Here is a 16,346-nt window from a genome sequence, read left to right on the forward strand (position 1 = left end):
CTGCCTCTCTATTGGAGGTCATCTACTGGAGGTGTCAGGAAACTCTCAAGCAGGTGAAAATGCTTCAAACTCTTTCTGCCATCTTTATTGCGCTCACCCTCAGCAGACACACACACAGACACACGCACACAAACACACATGTACACACACACGCATGCACACATACACACCAGCTCTACTTAGCAATGTAAATGGGCTCATAATTGACCAATGACCATGTTTTGCTGTTTTTGTGTGTCAGCATGAAGCTGTTGCTAATCGCAGCTGCCTCTCTGGCAGTGGTGAGCTGTGCCAGCCTCTCTCTGGAGGACCTGGAGTTTCACGCATGGAAACTCAAGTTTGGTGAGGGGGTGTGTTTTTTCACTACATAATGTATATCAACACAAAATGCCATTCATTGTAAGATTACAACATTCTGTATACTGTAACACCGGGAAGTATGTAGATGCTTATATAAAATGTGTATAAAATGGTTGTATAGTAATAGTTATCTGTAGTATCTAATTGTGTAACCAGGTAGGGTCTATAGGACGCCTGAGGAGGAGGCCCAGCGCAAAGACATCTGGCTCTCCACCCGCCGTAGGGTTCTTACCCACAACATCCTGGCTGACCAGGGCATCAAGACCTACCGCATGGACATGAACCACTTTTCCGACATGGTAGGACAGATGATCTATGTCTACAAATAATAACATAGCTAAATAACAGGATTACTCCCAAAGCGACCATGTAGAAGCCTACCATATATCTTACCTCTACTTCTCTACCTCTGCAATCTACTTCCTTATTCTATCCCAGGGTTTTAGAAATCAGGATGCATCCATTTTCACTTTCAAACCGATTTAATATGTTAGCATATTACTTCTGTAATCACGCTGTTCTTTAATTACTCAATATAATTACTCACTCTTTTTTGTTGCTGTTCTTCTTCTAACAGCATTTGGAGGAATACCGTGTTCTCCTGGGAGACTTGGTTCCTCCAAATGTCACTGTATCTCCATCTGGGCAAGGCAAGATGGCCTTCAGACACAAACAGGGTGCTGAGCTGCCTGCAGCTGTAGACTGGAGGAAAACTGGCTGTGTGACGGATGTCAAAGATCAAGGCTCCTGTGGATCGTCCTGGGCCTTCAGTGCAGTGAGTTATGCTGATATGTGAGATCACATGGTGTGTGTGTGTTTGTGTGTTTGTGTGTGTGTGTGTGTGTGTGTGTGTGTGCATCTGTGTTTGTGTTTGTGTGTCTTTGTTTGTGTGTGTGTGTTCAAGTTTTCTCTTCTCTTATTAAGACAGGTGCACTGGAGTCCTACACCTGCATAAATAAGGGATATCTCCCCTCTCTGAGTGAACAGCAGCTGGTGGACTGCTCTTGGTCATATGGGAACGAGGGCTGCAATGGAGGCTATAAGCACGAGGCTTTCCAGTATGTCAGCGACAACGGTGGGATAGACACTGAAGCATCTTATCCTTATGAGGGACAGGTACAGAACATTTTAAAAATCACTGCTTAGACATCTGAATATAAATAACATAATTTCCATGAATGTATGAATCATGAAACATGAATTCCATTATAAGAAAATTCAGTTAATTAGAAAACAGGTTGAATACACATTATAATGAGAGTGGTTTATAATTATACATCACTTTCACAGAAAGATTGACAGACCTGTGAAGTCAAGCAAGACAGTAGGGCTAAAAAAACAATGAACAGTTAACAAAGCAATTAGCAATAGACAATTTGTAACACTTAACCTGATTTAATAAGATAATGGAATCAGGAGCACAGTGATATATCTATATATTTGTCAGATATTTGGTTATGATATGGACTTTTTGTTATTTGTTATTATAAAACATCTTTTGAATATTGATTTTAAAGCCAGTATTTATTTTGTTAACTAACAGATGGTTAGAAACTGTTTCCAAATTTCACAATTAAAATCACACTGACATTCGACAGGATTCATCCTGCCGTTTCAAAAAGTCAGGTATTGGTGCCTACTGCAGTGGATATATGAGGTTGCCGTATGGAGATGAAGGAACTTTACAGACGTATGTGGCAAACGAGGGACCTGTGTCTGTTTCTATTGATGCTGGACACGAATCTTTCCGTCAGTATTCATCTGGTAGGTTATGTCCAGTACCCACTCCTCTCTGGGCTATTAGGCTATATCAAACAAAACTAGAAAAGCATTTCCTGAAGGAAATACAGTGCATGGAAATGCAAAAAATATGATGTAAAATATCATACAGAGTAAAAACAAATAAAGCAGATATAGTTGCAATAGTGTTGCTATGGTACATATGTTGGTTGTTATGCCAAATGTTATTACATATGCTGTAGGGCTGTAACAATACACCAACCTCACGATTCGGTTTGTATCACGATTTTTGACCCACGGTTCGATACGAATCTCGATTTTTTCTTTTTTTTTTTTTTGGGGGGGGGGGTCTAGACATTTTATTAAATAACATTTTAATAGCCTCCCTTAGAACACCAGAGGATTACAATATAATATATCTATTATTTTATATCCTGATATAAACATATTTTTCTGAATTACTGATATTTATGACAGCACACTTTATGCAGATTAGCCTAGGCCTGCTATTTTTTATTACAACTCTACCTCTTTAATTCAGCTGTCTGGTTGAAGCCTGGAAATATTGTAAACAAAGTAGCATAGTTGGCTAGCTTAGCCTATCTTAGTCTACTGATTGGACTGTTCAGTTTTCCCATGTGTGTTTAAGTTTCAAGGTAATACTTGTTCTCCTTTGGACAGGCCCTTTTGGGAAACGTTGGTATTGAGATGATCAGTCAACTTCAATGCAAGAGTTTTAAACAAATATGTGCAGCATGCTAATGATGCTAAGCGGATTTAATAGTAATTTAGCTAGTCGTCTTCTATGCGTCCTTGCTTTCACGATTGTGAATGTTTTATCGCGCGTGTTCATTGAGCAGGAGAGGGAGGGAGAGGGAGAGGGAGGGAGCGCGAGAGAGAGCGGGGCAAGGAGAGGCGGTTTACTTCTATACTGTTTGGTAAAGTTGCACACATAGTCTACAATGAAAGCAAGGAGAGGTATGAAATTATTATTTATTTATTTGTTTGTTTTTGGACAACGTAGGCTACCGATAAGTAAAGCGGGAGATGTGGGTTGCTTTTGCGGCCGCGTAAGAAAGCACTGCGTGAAACACTAGAAAGGTGTGTCGCGATTCTGCCTTTTCACACCGCGACACAGTATCGTTGATATGAATGTCGCGATTTCGGTTTCGAATCGTATATCGTTACAGCCCTAATATGCTGGTTGCTTATGTAATCCTGTTGGTTGCTATGGTGGTTGCTAGTTTGAAGTTGTGGTGGTTGCTAGGCTGTTGCTAGGGTATTTGACATGGTTGCTAGGCTGTTGCTAGGTTACTTGAGGTGGTTGCTAGGCTGTTGCTAGGTTAGTTGTGGGGGTTGCTATGTTGGTTGCTAGGTTAAAGTCATTAGTTGCTATGTTGGTTGCTAGGTTGTAACTGTGGAAGTGGTTGCTAGGCTGTTGTTAGGGTATTTGACATGGTTGCTAGGCTGTTGCTAGGGTACATGAGGTGGTTGCTAGGCTGTTGCTAGGTTAGTTGTGGTGGTTGCTATGCTGGTTGCTAGGTTAAACTCATTGGTTGCTAGGTTGTAACTGTGGAAGTGGTCGCTAGGCTGTTGCTAGGGTACTTGAGGTGGTTGCTATATTGGTTGCTAGGTAGATGAGGTTTAATAGTTGGAATGACTGAACAGTTAAATAGGTGGTTAGTTTAAATGGTTAAATTATTTGAGAGGTATATGGGGTTTAATATAGTTAGAATGACTGAACAGTTAAATAGGTGGATACCTTAAATGGTTAAATTATTTGCTAGGTAGATGAGGTTTAATATAGAATGACTGAACAGTTAAATAGGTGGATAGTTTAAATGGTTAAAATTAGGGCTGTCAAAATAACTGATTAATTTCGATTAATTAATTTGAGAAAAATTAACTGATTAAAAAAATTAGTGCAGATTAATCGATTCCATATGACCTTTGACCCCGAGCCGCTCTAGTCAGTAAAATTTAGACTGTAATATGAAGGAGAGAGAAGAAAACGTGCTGCCTGGATCATTGATTGGAACATTTACTTTTAAAAAACGGCCTTATGGTGTTGATAAAAAATAAAGTGATGAAAATAAAGTCCTCTGCAATGAAATGCCTTGTATGTGAAAAAAAAAATTCTTCCCGAAGCACTTTTGAATTTATTTCCTTAGCATATTAGGTCATATCATAGATTATTATGGCAATTATTTGAACAGTGAAAATAATAATAAAAGAGTTTTTGAACTTTAATGTCACTAATGCTGATTATTCAATGATTCATTAGAATTTAAATATTTTAAATACTTTCACATCAAAAAATATATATGCGATTAATTTAGATTAATTAATCACAGAGTATGTAATTAATTAGATTAATTTTTTTAATCGATTGACAGCCCTAGTTAAAATATTTGCTAGGTAGATGAGGTTTAATATAGTTGGATTGACTGAACAGTTAAATAGGTGGATAGTTTAAATGGTTAAATTATTTAATAGGGAATTATTGTAGTGAGGACTTTTATTTTGAAACAGTTGTGGACAGAGGAAACAGTTGAACAGCATGTGTAGTCTGTATGCTTAAAGCCTGAGAAACTGACAGTTGATGCAGGTGGCCTGGCCACCTGGCAGAAGATTCTAATTGCTGTGATGTCATAGAGGCCAATGTTAAGTCTATGGGTTAATAGAGTCCCGAAGCCATGACGTAGCGTTGCCAAGGCAGCAATTTTACTGGATCTAAACAAATCAATCTAACCATTGAAATCGCCATAGCGGTGGCTTTCTTAATCTATTTCAGTAATTTTACAACGTTTCTAAGACGTTAGTATATTTTTTTACACTGTAGGAATCACATACTACAACATATATTAATACCAACACGATCAAATTCGTGACTACAGAGTTTTATTTTAGCATGGGTTTCCTCCGTAAAAGAGACCTGCATCTAACTTCACAGCATGCGGTTAAAATCCTTAAATTCACGGACGTGTTTTGGCTTTATTCTTTTGGCAAAAAACGTCGCTCTTAACAGCCGCCAGTCTTTGAGAAGACGTGAAATATACACTGGAATTTTGTTTCTTTCTATTACACCTGCCAGGGAATCCGTGTTATGTGGCTAAGCTGCTGCCTAGCAGGTGTGTTGCCCCCTGCAGGTAACCCCCAGAACCTAGTCAACGTCAGCCGTTTCTCAGACGTAACCCCAGGCCTAGGCAGTTAGGACCCACGATACCCCCTTGAGGTTATTGTAGATAGCAGGGACCTACTGTCGAGCGAAGTCACACGTCTTCCCTCTGCGGCGCAGATAACCTATTTACTCCTATTTTTAAATATCCCCCTTGGAAGTTGATCAGGCTTCCGTGGTGGATTTATTGAGATGTTTATGAAATAAGGAGCGACTACGCCTAGGTCTCGAACAGTTGGCTAACGTGCGAAGATGTTTGACCCCATAATTTATCTAGAGACACAGGTTATAGGCTACTTCTTGCTCAGGTTTTATAAGGATGGAGATTTTGTTACCGTCCAACTAACCCAAGTCTTAGACAGAGCAGATGAATAACCACAGAAGAAACCAGTTATCTTACCCTCCTGCTGGAATTCGTAGAAAAAACCAAGAAAAGACAAAAATAATGCTTGAAGAATTGGATGCCAAGGTTAAATGAGTTCTTTACTTTTCAGCACTTTGGTGAGGTTAACAAAATGCGGCGTAATATCCACTTGCAGGTTACAATGTTGTAGAAATTATAAAAAGAGTAAATCCACAAAAGAGAATACAATAAAAAATAGTAATCCACAGATGGAGAAGAGAATACAATAGTAAATCCACAACTGGAGAAAAAGGTATATAAGAAAAAAGAAGTCCTCAAAAAAGGGAAAAATCCGCTGATAGTCGTTCGGCAGTCTCTCACTGTCGGAGTAGCAGTGCAATCCCGGCAACAGGTGGTGCGGAGTTACGATCCGCGGCTTCAGCCTGGCACAAAGTTCCAACACTTGGCTTCTCAACGAATTTCGGAGGACGAATTCTAACAACCACACGCGACATCATAAAGCAAAAACCCAACGAGTTGAAGGAAGGAAAAAAAGAAGAAGCAGCCCCGATCATTTGGTTCGGCCCCTATTTATACTAGGTGGATTTGACCTCCCCCACACATTCCTGAGACAAATCAATCCTATTTTCCCACGACAGTTTAGAACCTTCTAGAAGTTCCCACGATGGCTGGGAATATTCTCACGGTAGCTGGGAATATTCTCACGGTAGCTGGGAAAATTCTCACGATAGCTAATACATTCTAGAAGTCACTGATCTTAACCAACAATTTAAGATGACACGCATTAACATACTTCTCCGGGTTACATTTCGGAGATGATACATTACATTCAGGTTTACAGATAGTTTCCAGAGGTTACACAAACAGTTTACATTCAATGGCATTTATAACCATGTGACACATTACATTTAGCAACATACACTTTTACAGTCATCAAGAGAGATCGGTTACATTCTTACAGGTTACAAACACTTATGGCATTAACTCTTCACACAATGCAATCTGAATACATTCATTTAAACAGTTTAAGGCACTTTATCCATTTCACAGTTTTGAGACATACAATTCCTTTACATACATAACTCCCTAGACTTTACAAAGTCAGGCTACTAAAATACTTGTAATGATACATTTCATTCATCGCACTTTATTATTTATTATGAGGTCATTGTTTGCAGTTATGGTTCATTTTCCATTCTTTTATTCACATTCAATTATCATCAACTATTTCTGAGGTCAGGGTGATCTGGCTAAGTAATCCTGCACATTGTTCAACATCTGCTTCAACACATTCATTCACTTCCACGCTTTCAGGTGAACTCAATTCAAGAGTAGGTTGCAAGGTCATTGGTTTAACATTACGATTCAATTCCTGGTCAGTTTCTTTCCTAATTTGTCTAATCATATTTTCTAGATCAGAGAGATTACCTTGATAGCTAGCGCTGAATCTAGCCTTTCTGCGTTTTCGTCTTGTAAGACATATTGGTTTTGTGCTACCGCTCTGTGGTCCATACGGTTGGTGTTCAGGCAACACGTCACAGGTAAAACACGTTTAAATGGATATATTTAGTTTTATTAGCTAGAAATGATGCCACATGTCTAAATTCAATGCTATTTATGCCACTTTGACAGTTTGTTTAGATCCAGTGATTCTGCTGTCATGGAAACGCTACGTCACACTTCAGGACTCTATTTTGATTAGTTACAGTGCATGAAAATGCACTGTTCTGTTATCCGAAGTCTTCTTCTTCTTCTTCTTCTTCTTCTTCTTATTCTTCCCACCAAATTTCTGCGTCTAATTCAGCTTCAACCGTTTAACGTAGAAACTTCGTTCAAACTTTGTAACGTAGGTCTTGAAAAGGACACGTGGGGAATGTATTTTTCACTTTTGTAAACTTTATACTTTTTGAGATATTAATAAAAAACAAGCTTATTTTTCCCCATAGACTTTGTATTAGCACTATGACATCACAATGGACCTGTATCAACTTCCAGCTGCTCACTACTAGGACCCATCAAAGGGCCGGTTAAACTGATTGCACCTGTATCAACTGCTTTCTGCTTAACTAGGCCAACTCTCTCTGTGTCTCTCCATTCTACAAGGATATAAGGCACATTCCATCCAACTTTCTATCCATTCATCCTCTTCAAACCATTCACTCATCCACCCATTAAACTATACATCAACATTCATTAAACAATCTGCCTATCAACATCCATTCAACTTTATGTCTATCAACATCCATTACACTATCTAAATTCAACTTTTAAACTATATACTCTGTCTCAGGCTTTAAACATACAATCTGGCTCTCTTAATACTACAGATTCTGTTCCTATTTCCTCTGCCCACAACTGTCTCAATATAAATGTCCTCACTACAATAATTCACTATTAAATAATTTAACTATTTAAACTACTCAACTATTTAACTGTTTAGACATTTCAACTGTCAGTTGTTATCAACTATGACTCCTGCCAACTGTTTCCAAATAAAAGTTTGTTTTGCATTTTATGTTAATATACAGTATGTTTATATTTTCATGCACTGGTAATTTCTTCGAAATTACATTTTCTAGTTAATAATTTAAAAAGTATAAAAGTTACTAAGATGAAACATACATAGCACTCATGTCCTAAGTAAGACCTACGTAACATAGTTTGAATGAAGTTTCTACGTTAAACGGTTTAAGCTGCATTATTTGCGTTAGAAGAAGAATAAGAAGAAGCAGCCTAGGAAGAACAGTACTGTTCTGTTAACTGACTGATTTATTGATTAACTGATGGCTTGATTAATTGATGTCAGGTGTCTATTATGAGCCTGCGTGCAGCAGTTCTAAGACTAATCATGCCATGTTGGCTGTCGGTTACGGAACTGAAGATGGCCAGGACTACTGGCTGGTGAAAAACAGGTGTGCTTCCCCTGTACCTCTGTAGGCTACTCCTATTCTTTTATACATCTACTCATTCTGCAGTTCTCTACCTCTGTGTTTCATGTTGGTAAAATGATACATGTTCCACTACCTCTACTGCTACTACTAAGGTTGCTGTAAAAAAGGAATTAAGTGAAATGCAGTTACATACTGTAGTTAACACATTTTGATACCATATGACTGTGATTTAGTAAGTGTAAAGTTTATGGTGGTAAAGTGTTTTATGCTGTATGTGAAGCTGGTGATTTAGTAAGTGTAAAGTTTTTGGTGGTAAAGTGTTTTATGCTGTATGTAAAGCTGGGGTGTCCGCTGGGGAGAACAAGGCTACATCAAGATGGCCCGGAACCAGAACAATCAGTGTGCCATTGCTTGTTATCCATATTATCCTCTGGTCTGATGGTGAGTTTGTGAAGAGAAAGACAACACCCCCAATACAGATTGCAATTCTATGATTGGGTTTCTTGCAAATACAGTATGATGTGTTTTAGAGAATGTCTAAAGAGTTGTTTCCTGTTTCAAGATTGATTGATATGTGACCTAATGACCTGTTTAAAGGTTTAAAGGAGAACTGGATAATTACTTGATACACAGTATCACTTTTCACTTCTGTTTTTATTCATATGCTGTCATGTACAGTAGTCATATTTCTTTCTCTTATTATTCATGGGTGAACGCAAGCACAGGAATTCCACTTGACATATATCCTACTTTAGTTGTAGAGATGATAACTGAAGTTCTATGTACTGTATAAATGACAGCAGATGGGAGTTTGCAACCTATGCAGTATTCATGAGTCCCACTCTTGTTTTTTCCTCTCTAGAGATCAGGACAGCCATGTGAGAACTGCTCCGATCCATGAGCTTGTGACTCATTGATCATTGCTTTGCATTCTTGCCACAGTATTGATGTTTGTGCCTCTTTTATAAATCAATCAAAATGTCTTAATGTCTTGTCTTTGAAATAAAAATAACTGATGTGAAGCCTGAATGAAAAGAGTATTTTCTATCCTCTGAATTTTGATTATTGGTTTTCAGTGCTTTAACTGAATGTGTCATATGTTTAATTATGAATATTGCACTTTAAAAAAGGATAACACACACAATATTACTCAGTCTAGTCATTGTTTTGCTTTGACTAAATTAAGTTATGATAACTTGTAACTCACTGTTACTTAATTCAATAAAAGCAACAAGATGACTTGACTGGATGACTTAAAAGACCACATAAACTGAGAATAACATATATCATTTTATACAACCCCACCCCCATCTTGTTCATAATTCTGAGAAATTCTTGAATTGTGTGCATGTCTGTGTGTACATGTTTATGTTTATGTGTGTGTGTGTGTGTGCATGTGCATGCATGCGTACATATGTGTACTGTGTGAGTATGTGTCATATGATTACTGTGAATGTATGTGTGTGCGTGTGTATCTGTTTATGCACATGTGTGCATATGGAATGGGTTAACATGACCCCTGGAGCCAAACATACGAAAAAATTGGTCATCCTAGGCCCTACGGTTCTCAAGATATTCACAGAAAACTCTGTTGGTGTACGGTCACTAAATGTACACATAAATTATTTTATTGTAAGGCCCCCATGAACGAAAGTTCACGAAACTTGGCATGCATTCGGAGGGTGTTATAATGATCCTACACTTTCAATTTCGTGCAGTTTTGACTTTGTTAGGTCACAGATACCTGCTATTACAACATTACTACATTACTTTTTTGTGTTTAACTAGGTGGCGCTATACATGAAATGAGTGGTTATGGAATGGGTTGACATGGCCCCTTGAGATCAACATACAAAAAAAAGGTGGTCCTCCTAAACCCTACAGTTCTCGAGATATTCACAGAAAACTGTGTCTGCCCTACCCTCCTTTCGGGGGGTCCAGTCCAGTGGGGGGGCTACAGAAAATGATGGTTCCATGCTATCCATGTGAGGTTACATGCCCACCAAGTTTCGTGTACCCCGGTCTTTCAGTGTCCCGGGAATCCTTGACGGAAATTTGGCCATGTGAAAAAGAAAAAGAAAAAAATCTGACTAAACCTATATGACCGCCGCTTCGCTGCGCGGCGGTCATAATAAGCAAAGAAATAAAAGCAAAAGTAGTAAGAAAGTAATAAAAGTAATAAAAAAAACAGGTAGAATAATTATCAAGACAGATTCAGAATTTGTAACTCAGCGCAGCATCTGAGAACAGTTTGGTCTTATGTCTATATTTAACACTGGCTACAGTTGGGGCCTTTTTGATGTCATCCAGATGATGGTTCCAGAGCTGAGCCACATAGCAGCTAAGAGCTGTAGGTTTTACTAACAGGTTTTTCACATGGGACCGAGAGGACGAGAAGGTGTGTACTGCTGAAGCATGTCTGATAGGTATTTAGGTCCTGCTCCATTTACTGGTATATAAACAAGCAATAGTGCTTTAAAGTCAATTCTGTGACTTACTGGAAGCCAGTGCAGGGACTTAAGAATTGGAGTAATATGGTCAGTTCTTTTAGTTTTCGTTAGAATCCTACCTGCTGCATTTTGTAGCCTATCACCTGAAGCTGTTTAATAGTATTTTTAAGAAGGCCTGTGAACAGTCCATTGCGGTAATCAACCCTGCTGGAGATAAATGCATAAATGAGTTTTTATAAGTCTGTTTTGACATCAGACCTCTAAGTTTGGCAATATTTTTGAGGTGGTAAAAAGCTAATTTAGTTATCGCTTTTATGTGGCTGTTGAAATTTAGATCACTGTCAATTAATAAACCAAGATTTTTAACTATCCTTTGCCTTCAACCCTTTTGTGTCAAGGAGAGTGGCAACCCTACTGTAAGTCTTTCCTCCTTTTTACCAAATATATTTGAGATATTTTGAGACATCCAGGTGTTGATTTGTTCTATACACTGACACATAGATTCAAGAGGACCATAGTCGTTTGGTGACAGAGCTAAGTAATTTGTGTGTCATCTGCATAGCTTCTTATCTTGTAGATATGATTTTAACCAGTTGATAACTATGCCTGTTAATCCAACCCAGTGTTCTAGTCTGTGTAGTAAAATAGTGTGATCAACAGTGTCAAATGCTGCACTAAGGTCCAGTAGTACTAGGACTGATGTTTTACCTGAATCTGTGTTGAGGCGTATGTCATTGAAAACTTTAATGAGAGCTGTTTCAGTGCTATGATTTGCCCGAAAACCAGACTGAAAGTAATCAAAATACCCATTTGATTTGAGGAAGGTAGTTAATTGATTAAAGACTTTTTCAATAAATTTGCCAATAAAAGGTAGATTGTATATGGGCCTGTAATTGTTTAGCATGGAGGCATCCTGGTTATTCTTCTTGAGAAGTGGCTTTACAACAGCTGTTTTCAGTGACTTACAGTAGGAAAAGTGCCAGACAGCAGTGATACATTTACAATTTGAAGGACATTTGCCGCTATAAGGTGAAAAACAGTTTTGAAGAAATTGATAAGCAGAGTGTCTAAGACATGTGGAAGAGCTGAGATTCTGTACTGTTTTTGCAAGTGTTTCGTAGTCTATCAAGCTAAACTCTGACATCAAGTTAAGTTTCCCTCTGTTTGTTGCTGGAAGTTCAGGTTGTTTAATTAGTAATTGAGCAGAGTACATACTGTACTTCAATCACATTTTCAGTCTCATTTTATCACCTCAAACACTCAAAATTGAAAGGATGATAAGCCAGTGTTTGGCTGTAGCATTCTGTGAGGTTAGTGTTTCTGTTCCATAACTGGTCATATCATGTTCTCATACTGATGAAACCCAGAAATTACTGAGGGTAGGCACTTTCCCAATGTCTCCAGCTATCACTCTGTCTCCGAACTGTGTGTGTGTGTGTTTGTGTTTGTGTATGTAAGCGAGAGAGAGAGAGAGAGAGAGTTTGTGTGTATAAGAGAGAGAGAGTATGTGTGTGCGTATGTGTGTGTAAGAGAGAGAGTGTGTGTGTCTGGGTATGTATGTGTGTGTGTGAAATGACTGAGGGTAAGCATTTTCCTAATGTTTCCAGCTAACACTCGGTCTCTGAACTGAAAGCGGAGCTGCTGTAGATCTGTTACTGTAAACAGTATAAATATCAGGCAGTGGACACTCTGCTGTTTCACTCCAGATGTAAGGAGAAGTGTAGAGTGTGTACTAAATGCTCTGAGCAGGACAACGTTCCTGTTCTTAAACAGTTTACTCCTGTATTCAGCAGACACAGTTCATTAGTGCATCATCTGCCACAGTTGGTGTTGGAAGTACAAGTAAGATGCACCAATCACACTAATACAGTACTTTTACCCATGCATTATTCTGAACAATGATCCAACATTGAACAAGGTTCCTCTGATTCACCTGTAGTTCCTGTGGTGCTCAAGCATGAAGCTGTTGATCATTGCAGCTGCCTCTCTGGCAGTGGTGAGCTGTGCCAGCCTCTCACTGGAGGACCTGGAGTTCCAAGCATGGAAACTCAAGTTTGGTGAGACAGCTGATGACTTTATGCTTTGAATTTATTGGCACGCGCATTTCTGTGTTACTCTGATGTAAGCTGAATTTACATGGATTGCACACTGTATTCTTTGTGTATACTCAAAAAACACATTTATGTTTAGCCTGACAGTAATGATGTTTCTCCATAATTTCTCTACAGAAAAATCCTACAACTCCTTTGAGGAGGAGGTCCAACGTAAACTTGTCTGGCTCTCCACCCGCCGCAGGGTCCTGGCCCACAACATCCTGGCTGACCAGGGCATCAAGACCTACCGCATGGGCATGAACCAGTTCTCTGACATGGTAGACAAAATTCATCCTGACCAAAGACAAATCATGATTGCACAGTTAATTATCGACAACCAATGTACAGCAAGATGGGATAGTTTTAACTTACACTTGGGATCAATTTCCTCACCCTCCAAACTGCTGAACCTTGTTAGTATGTTATTCATTTATCCATTCATTTTCCTCTTCAACAGAACAACCAAGAATACAATCAGGCTATCCTCTTGTCTCACTTCAATCGCTCCAATGCCAATGCCAATGCCAATGCCATTGCCAATGCCCAAGCCTCACCCCAGAAGCTGGCATTTGCCTCCAGACAGAAATGGGGTGCTGCTGAGCTGCCCGCCTCAGTGGACTGGAGGCAGAAGGGCTGTGTGAATAGGGTGAAAGACCAGCACCAGTGTGGATCCTGTTGGGCTTTTGCTGCAGTAGGTTAACAGGGAAAGTGGAATCATGTTGTGCATGTGTACAGTATGTGTGTGTGTGTGTGTGTGTGTGTGTGTGTGTGTGTGAGTGTGTGTGTTAGTGTGTGTGTGTGTGTGTGTGTGTGTGTTATTGTATGTGTGTGTGTGTGTTCTCCTCCAGTGCTCTGTCTCCTCTGTGCCTATCTAGATTGCTGTGTTAGAGTCCCACACCTGTATTGAGCACGGCTACCTGCCCTCTCTGAGCGAGCAGCAGCTGCTGGACTGCTCCCGTGCCTATGGGAACCACGGATGCCACGGAGGTTGGGAGACCGCAGCCTTCCAGTATGTCAGTGATAACGGTGGTATAGACACGGACGAGGCCTACCCATATGAAGCAAAGGTAGCTTACTGTGATAACTGGATAAATGTTTATAGAGGTGTTCATATGTGTTACAGTTAGGTAATTTGCATATGCATATGTGCATAGTTCCACACAAGTGTCTATTTTCAGTTTAGCATAATTAAAGTTTAGTTTCACTGTAGTTGACGTTGTAAGATACAGCATTTCGCGTAGTTACAGTTTAGTTTCACTGTAGCTGGTGTTGTGAGATATAGCATTTAGCGTAGTTACAGTTTAATTTCACTGTAGCTGGTGTTGTAAGATACAGCATTTAGTGTAGTTACAGTTTAGTTTCACTCTAGCTGGTGTTGTGAGATACGGCATTTACCATAGTTACAGTTTAGTTTCACTGTAGCTGGTGTTGTGAGATACAGTATCTGCCTGTGTTCTCCCAGTGCCCCTCTGTCATCCAAAGTGGCTTTCAGTCCATATAAGCTATAGGAATTCTCTGGGAGTCTAACTCATGAGCCCTGGTGTTGGTGTTTGAGCCCTGGTGTTGCTCTGTCTTACTGTACCCTCCCAGGATGCAATCTGCCGCTTCAAACCGTCTGGAGTTGGCGCCCTTTGCCATGGGCATGTGGAACTGCCGTTTGGAGATGAGGAGGCTCTAAAGGAGACGGTGGCGTTTGTGGGTCCTGTGGCTGTGGCAATCGATGCCGGACAGTCCTCCTTCCAGCACTATGTATCTGGTGAGTCCCAGCACATATTCACGGCAATCTGGGTTAAATGCTTATATGGGAATAAAGCAACCTCAGATGGTTTATACCAAGGCATGCTAGTGTTTTTCAAAGCTCTGAGTGATAAGACACACAACAGTTGGGTGAAATACTAAGATGCTCTGGAAATGATGATAATGAGGATTTGTTGTAAAGTTTTAGACCAGGGATGTATTTTTAGAACTTATAAACAAGGGATGAATGCTGGACTGGTTGACAGGTTTATTGTTATGTTGTCTTTGATTGATTGATTGACAGCTTAACTGATTAATTGTTTTTTTTTTTATTGTTAGGTGTCCACTTTGACTCTCACTGCAGCAAGACGATAACAAACCATGTTGTGCTGGTGGTGGGTTATGGAACTGAAGATGGCCAAGACTACTGGCTGGTGAAGAACAGGTAAGCTGCAGCCAGATATATCGTTGGAACTCACGTATGATATGTAACTGTAGGCTTTTCCAACTTTTTAAAAAACGTATTGTTATTTATAACTAATGTAATGTTCTTATTCTCATCATTGCTTTGGACAAAAGAATCTGCAAAATATCATAACCATATCTGCAGCTTGATATACCATTGTAACTTATCTATAATAGATTTGCATGATCAACTATTTGGAAGTGGTGATAAATATATGCAACGATTTCCCATTATGTGTGAAGTTGGGGTGTCCATTGGGGAGATCAAGGCTACATCAAGTTGTCCAGGAACCAGAACAACCAGTGTGGCGTCGCCTCGTTTGGAACTTACCCGCAAGTCTGAAGATGAAGTGGTGGATGAGACAGGATAAGGCTTTCCTGTCCTAATCACACAGTCCTGCTCTGTTTTAGGCTTTCATCAGCTTCATGTGATTTCTGAGGTTTCCGACAACATAGGCCCACAGATGGTAGTTTTGTTTTCGAGGCAAGAAAAGGGGAAATGTGAAATTCCATTTGTCTTGTCATTTTCTTTCAGTGTTTACACTTTGTGTCATGTATTTAATCTGCATCTGCAGTAGTCATTTACATGTGGTAGTGAACGTTACAGCTACAGTGTATAATTAAGGAAATTAATTAGCAGAAACGGAATATATGAATCAATTTGTTTTCATTACCTTAGAATGAGCCCTTTACATCTACATGAGATCAGGCAGGCTACTCCATGGAGAAATCTTGTTACGGTAGCCCAGAATTCAGCAAACTCACCTGAGGCTACACGCTCTAGTTTTAAGAATCCATTATTAACAGTGCTTGTCAGAACAATATTTGAAGTCTGTTGAATAGTTGAATGTTTGCTAAAGTTTGTATTTTTAAACCATTTATTGACTGTTTGTTAACAGTTCCTGTACATAATCATTCACTTTCAAACAATAAGCAATTTCAAATAACTTCATATTTAGCATGACATTTCACAGGCTATTTCATTTCTGTGTTTAAGCTTTGAAATTTAAATGTCAGTCGTTCATTGCAGAGAACATAATTTACATACAGTACAGACACACACGAGGG

At 39.3% G+C, this 16,346-nt stretch overlaps 1 protein-coding gene across 1 annotated transcript; it reads left to right on the forward strand.

The window, feature by feature from the left end:
- LOC143139198 (uncharacterized) lies at positions 1-16,244 on the forward strand. The gene is made up of 16 exons (XM_076299802.1): positions 1-53; positions 242-342; positions 517-659; positions 938-1,135; positions 1,285-1,476; positions 1,959-2,124; positions 8,449-8,554; positions 8,873-8,966; positions 12,649-12,825; positions 12,923-13,040; positions 13,212-13,354; positions 13,534-13,767; positions 13,952-14,143; positions 14,667-14,832; positions 15,153-15,258; positions 15,522-16,244. The coding sequence occupies exons 2-16, from the start codon at positions 243-245 to the stop codon at positions 15,619-15,621; spliced, it is 2,235 nt and encodes a 744-aa protein (XP_076155917.1). The 5' UTR covers positions 1-53; position 242; the 3' UTR covers positions 15,622-16,244.
- The last annotated feature ends 102 nt before the right edge of the window (positions 16,245-16,346 follow it).

The sequence above is a fragment of the Alosa pseudoharengus genome, unplaced genomic scaffold, assembly GCF_046254945.1.
Source record: "Alosa pseudoharengus isolate Yale_2024_CS ecotype anadromous, Long Island Sound unplaced genomic scaffold, YU_APseudo_1.1 YU_APseudo_1.1_scf_22, whole genome shotgun sequence".
Lineage (NCBI taxonomy): Eukaryota > Metazoa > Chordata > Actinopteri > Clupeiformes > Clupeidae > Alosa > Alosa pseudoharengus.

Coding starts and splice junctions, on each gene's coding strand:
- LOC143139198 (XM_076299802.1), top strand. CDS start 243: ATGAAGCTGTTGCTAATCGCAGCTGCCTCTCTGGCAGTGGTGAGCTGT. Junction 1,136..1,284: donor CGTCCTGGGCCTTCAGTGCA/GTGAGTTATGCT, acceptor TCTCTTATTAAG/ACAGGTGCACTGGAGTCCTA. Junction 1,477..1,958: donor CTTATCCTTATGAGGGACAG/GTACAGAACATT, acceptor GACATTCGACAG/GATTCATCCTGCCGTTTCAA.